This window comes from Silurus meridionalis, chromosome 17, assembly GCF_014805685.1.
Source record: "Silurus meridionalis isolate SWU-2019-XX chromosome 17, ASM1480568v1, whole genome shotgun sequence".
In the NCBI taxonomy this organism is placed as follows: Eukaryota; Metazoa; Chordata; class Actinopteri; order Siluriformes; family Siluridae; genus Silurus; species Silurus meridionalis.
Window position 1 is genome coordinate 27,490,166 of NC_060900.1, and position 6,000 is coordinate 27,496,165.

At 43.5% G+C, this 6,000-nt stretch overlaps 1 protein-coding gene across 2 annotated transcripts in view; it reads left to right on the top strand.

Moving 5' to 3' along the window:
* LOC124399589 (sodium- and chloride-dependent creatine transporter 1-like) overlaps positions 1-6,000 on the top strand; it is a 65,728-nt gene that overhangs the window by 52,997 nt on the left and 6,731 nt on the right. For both annotated transcript variants that reach the window (XM_046870608.1, XM_046870609.1), the window contains 3 exons: positions 1,746-1,880; positions 2,231-2,334; positions 3,043-3,167. In XM_046870608.1, coding sequence (XP_046726564.1) covers positions 1,746-1,880; positions 2,231-2,334; positions 3,043-3,167 — 364 coding nt within the window. The remainder of the gene's footprint in view (positions 1-1,745; positions 1,881-2,230; positions 2,335-3,042; positions 3,168-6,000) is intronic.

Below are 6,000 nucleotides of genomic sequence, written 5' to 3' on the forward strand. Positions count from 1 at the left end.
CTCCTCCCACGCCAACATCCCGCTCCCAAGCTCCTCCCACGGCGATGTCTCGCCTCCAAGTTCCCTGGAAGGTGACGTCGCACCGAGGAACCCCGCCGAAGTCATCGCTCGACCTCTAAGCTTCGTCGAGGACGTCGTCTGGCCTCAGGACTCCGTCAAAGGCGCGTCTCAGCCTCTGTTCTCCGTCATGGGCGTCGCTCCATCTCCGGTCTCCATCCAGGGGGTTGTCCAGCCTGTAGGCCCCGTTGAGAGCTCCACACCGCCTCCAGTGGTCGCCAAGGGTGTCGCTCCGGTCCAGGTCGCCGGGGTGATTGTTGCTCAGCCTCCGGTCGTCACCGAGGTCGTCGTACCGGTCAGCTCCAGGCCTCCGCCGAGGACATCACCCGGTCTCCAGTCTCTGCCGAGAGCGCTGCTTGGTCTCCCTAGAGGACCCCTCTCGTCTTCTATCCTCCGTGGTGGGCATCACGCAACCTCCGATCTCCGCCGAGGAGTTTGCCCAGCCTCGGATCGTCACCAGGAACGTCACGCCATTCTGGGTCTTCGTGGTGGACGGGGTTCCGTTCCAGACCTCCTTGGGTGTCATCGAACCGTTTAAGGTCGCCGGGGTAGCCGTCTCTCAGCTCCTGACCTCTGCATTGAGCGTCTCTCCGCCTCCAGTCTCTACTGAGAGCGTGGCTCCATTTCTGGTCTGAAGTTCTCTGTCTAATAGAAGAGACACATAATCACATCTTTGTTGATTCATTGTTCCACATCGACATCACATAAAGGCCAGCACGGCTCAAAAGCCTGTCTCTGTGAGCACATGGAAAAAAGCACGAACACACAAGGCCCGTATTAGACACAGGAGGTGAGAGGGGACCTGGTGGGTGCGGGGTGTGAATCGTCCCATCCTGAATAGCGCCCCAGTCTCCGGGCACCATTATGGTTGAGTTCATCATCCCTGTGGGTCACGGAGTAATACTCAACCCAGCCTGAGCTTTCCATGTCCGAGGACAGGCACGTGGTCTGTGAATCACTTCGCTACGGCCATGTGACGCCGCATACTGAGATGTGTATTTGGAGGCTGTGAGGGGCCTCGTTGCCTGGAGAGTTCATAAACAGAGCTGCTACAGCAGAACGTGTGAGAGGAGAAGGGAAATAAAAAACATTTGCATGACTCATTGTATGGAAGCTATGCGGGACTGACCCGGCCATCGCATACACTGAGGAAAGATCATGTGTGTTTCAGAGCCCATCTTTTATAGCGATGATTACATAAAGCACAGGAATGTACTAATCGCGCTTCAATACAGAAAAGCATCAGTTATACCTAGGATACATATTTATAAATTACTTCTTTAAAAGAATGAAGCCATTGTAGAGAAATCGCCATGAAGGAAATGGTTACATGCAGTATACAATACCTCGTTTCTAAGCAGTAGAAGAAGAAGTAAAGAATTACTTCGAGAAGCCGGACAATGGTGATCATTGATTGGTTGTTCTGCTCATACAGCCTTGTGCTGGCATTCACAGAAAGCTCAGAAAGAGGCGGGGCCTCCCCCCCTTCTTTCTTCGAGGTCAAGAACGATTCAAATGTAAACGTCCTACACACGTAAATAATTCTCGATATTTCTGAATGTTATGATGAAACCACCGGCATTGCAGTAGGGAAAGAAAATGCCTGACAGAGATAACGTTCAGCAGATCATCTGTTCTTATGTTAATAAACGTTTGTTTGTGTGTGTGTGTGTGCGTGTGTGTTGCAGATTGTATATTTCACTGCCATGTTCCCCTACCTTGTCCTGCTCATTCTTCTGGTGAGAGGTGTGACCCTTCCTGGGGCCGATGATGGAATAATGTACTATCTCAAGCCTAACTGGTCAAAGATTCAAGAAGCACAGGTGAGCACTGAAGGAATAGACAAAAGTAAGAGTGAGTGTGTGTGTGTGGGGGGGGGGAGGTGGTAGCTTAGTGGTTACGGCATTGGACTTAGGATCCGAATGAGTTCAAATCCCAACCACACCAAGCTGTCACAAATTTGGCCCCTGAGCAAGGCCCCTAACCCCATTGTTGCTCTGGATAAGGGTCTCTGACAAATGCTGTAAAAACAGATCTATCTTTCCCTCACCCCAACTAGTTTTCTGGTCTGATGAAACCCTTGTGATCAGATATATTACAGTAAAGCAGGATTAGATTATTGCCTGCACTGTCCATTATTTTTATATTCTCTTTCTCTCTATCTATCAATCAGGTCTGGATCGATGCCGGCACTCAAGTGTTCTTTTCTTACGCGATCGGACTCGGAGCGCTGAGCGCTCTTGGCAGTTATAACCGATTCAACAACAACTGCTACAGGTGAGAGTATTATTACCTGTACTTATTGCGTATTAAATATTCGCGGAAAAAAGACTCCTGAATTTCAATATTCGGAACCAGTTAAATAATTGGTGTTGTTTAAGTTCTAATTTGTAAATATCGTGTATGTATTTCATATACAATATCATTTCCATTATAATGCTTTTATAATGCCAAACATATTGGCTTGAGAAGGTACATTATGGTGTATAAAAAATAACCAATAGCCTAAAATTATAGCTTATGCTAACTAGCATAAGCTATAATTTTAGGCTATTGGTTATTTTTTATACACCACAAACATATACACAAATGCTAGTGACTAAAACCTGTGGTAAAAATGTTTTTTCAGACCCTGATAAAACATTTTTACCACAGGTTTTAGTCACTAGCATTTGGTTACAATAATAATAATAATCGCTAGCAGGCTAGCTTAATATTACACTGCTAGATATGTTTCAAGTCTGGGGTTTATTTATATATTGTTTTTTATATATAGTCAATGGGATATTTAACAATATCCACAAACAAGCGACGCAAACCCCAACATTTTTGTTCAGTATTTATTTTTGTGCTGAGTCAGCTAGCTAGCCTTGCATACAGCTACCTGGCTAAGCTAATTAAGCATTAAGACTTCATATACAAAACCGAAGTCCTATTGGACAGGATCTGTCCCAGACACTGAACCGAAAAAATTGTTTTCCTCAGGGATACGTTCGTGTTGGCCCTGATAAACAGCGGTACCAGTTTCTTTGCTGGCTTTGTGGTTTTCTCCATTCTGGGTTTCATGGCTGCTGAGCAAGGTGTGGACATCTCCGAAGTGGCAAAGTCAGGTAGGATTCCCCCAACTGTGCATGCTTATTGAGTGTGTCTAAGAGTTTTCCGGCTGTTCAACAGTTTTAACCCTGGTCTGATTTAAGAATGAAATTCTGTGCAGAAGAATTTACTAGGTTTAATCAGGAAAGAAAAAAGTCGACCGTATTGTCCATGTGGACAAAAGTATGCGGATACCCGAGCTTAAGATCCGAATGTGCTTTGTGAACGTCTCGTTCCGTTTTCTTAGTCTCCATTTGCTCTTATGAGGAGTTTCACTCTTCTGGGAAGATGTTCCAGTAGATTTTTGTGCCCTCCAGTGGATAAGAAGATTTAGCTTGAAAGATCAAGTCATGTTGGGTTTCAGTGAAAAACTGAGGCATTCATTTCCATCGAAATGCCTTTTCTCAACGCTTTTGATCATCGGCCCAGCCATTTCTTTTTGATAATCAAAACTGAGGTGATTTTAATGACCATTTGGACTGATGTTTGTTTGTTGTGAGTGTGTTGTTATTCGAGAAGAGCCAGATCTTTTATCATCCATGTTCTCAGAAAACAGATAAGATATATATATATATATATATATATATATATATATATATATATATATATATATATATATATGCAAAATCAGATAACGCTTTTCAGTGTTCGAAAGGTCTTTCTGGATTTATTGGTTTTATCCGGAATCTTCCGGCGAATATTAGCGATGGGAAAATACCTGTGACGGCAATTTCAACTATTTTAATTTTAATATTGTCACCTCCCTCAGGGAAAGGTGTTTTTACTCACACCCTAGATATATTTTCTGGCTTTGTTTTTCTTGCTTTTTGTTTATATTATTAGGGAGGTGGTAGTTAAGGTGTTGGACTCTGGATCAGGTCACCACCAAGCTGCAACTGATGGGCCCTTGAGCAAGGCCCTTAAACCTAAAGTGCTCAGTTGTAGGTCGCTCTGGATGAGGGCGTCTGGAACTAGTTAGTGGAAACAAAACTAGCAGTATTTAAAGCTAAACTAGTCCTCTAACAATTCAGTTTTAAATAGACATTCAGTGTTAAGGATGTAGATAAGGTTTCCTTTGGAGTCTGGTTCCTCTCAAGGTTCCTTCTTACTCGTGCCGTCTCAGTTTTTCCCTCACCACATTCGCCAGTGGCTCGCTAATTAGAGACAAACTAGCAATTATAAGGAACATTAATTCTTTTGTAATCGTTTTGTCTCTTCAGGGTTTCTATGCAATCTTAACCAGTCTGTAGAAAATCGAAACCTCAGGTCTTAAACGTGGTCTTCTGTGGTTGTTGTAGTTTCTTTCGTCCGCTGGTCCATATAAAATGCGCTGTATTACGAGTAGGAATGAGACACGCAGCAGCCAATCAGCTTCCTGTTATTGGCGCGAATCTCTCGGATTCTACCGCGGAGGTAAAACGGGTTTAAATTTCCGGCGACGCACAAGTCGAGCGATACTCAGCTTGAAGAACACGAATGTACATTTCATTCTTTAACAAAAAGCGCTCTTAAAAAGTCTTCAATTTGACTTTGTGAAAGTGCAGAATATACATTTTAACATTAGAAATGATTTTCTATAAGTTTATCCCCAATGAGCGAGACAGAAGACGTGAGGGGGGAAAAAAAAAAAACACTGATGGTACGAGGAAGAAAGCTTGAGAGAAACCAGAATCGAAAGGAAACGTATTCTCATCATCTCATCGTTGTCATGGTTGCGTCATTGATGGAGACTTTGATGTAAAATTGTTCCTGGCAACCATAGATTTGAACCGGTGTAGAGAATTGTTTATATTGATTACAGTCCAAATCCATCTTCATGTTTCCTGTGTTTAACCCTCCACAGGAACCTGATGGATCTTCGGATTTCATACTGCATTTGTTGTTGGAGAAATTCGTATGATTTCTTGTTACGGTTTGAAAATCATAAGTATAATGATTTATTATTATTAAATGATGTGGTTTGAGCTGTCCCCTGATATTGAGGTCGTGGAAATCCGATCGGGAAAAAAACTTACACACGCTAACTTTCTTGGCCAGGCAGTCGACGTTTCTAAACCTCGCTTAAATCGCAACGCTTTCTGGGGCTGCTAATCCGAGCGGTTTTATTCTTTTCATCATAAAGCGTAATCCCTAAATTCCTTCTCATATTGTGTCATTTTGGCATTTGCACTCACAGTAATCTTTATTTAATGCATCTGTCGGATATGTGTGAACACACAAGCAGAACCCTGACCTGAGATTCGGATCCACTGACAGGGAAAAGGACACAGGGGGTATAATGAAAAAAAAAACATTTTTGAGGAGCAACAGAAGGAAAGAAAGAGGATGAGGATGAGGTGTCTGGTCGGACAATGCGCCGTAGATACGGTGCTTCAGAACTATTTGTTTCTTCTGGTTCTGACACCTGCATGTTCCTGCAATTTCTATGCAACAAACTCGGTCATGTGACCGTCTGAAGGGTTTCCTCCGACCAAACAAATCTAAAAATGTCCAGAACTTTATTTTCATTGAGCATGAAGAACAGCTTTACATGCTCTCAGCATGCGGACACTTGGTTTCTCTAAACGTTCAGCTGAAATACTCTGTCGTGCCTCTTGTACAACCCGCCAAAGATGTTCACTAGTTCTTGTACTCCAGTTGATCTAGTGATAAACTTGCAGTGACTGGGCAGGTCGTTCCATGATATATATCACTCCAGACGACTCTTTGTTCTCTAAATAACTCTTACAGAGCTCGGATGTATTCCTCGCTTCTGCTCACCGTCGGTTCACGAAGTCGGTTCCGATGAGCCGCAGTCCAGACAGAATTGCATGGTGTTGAAGTATGGAATGGTTGGTTCGCTTTCTGGAA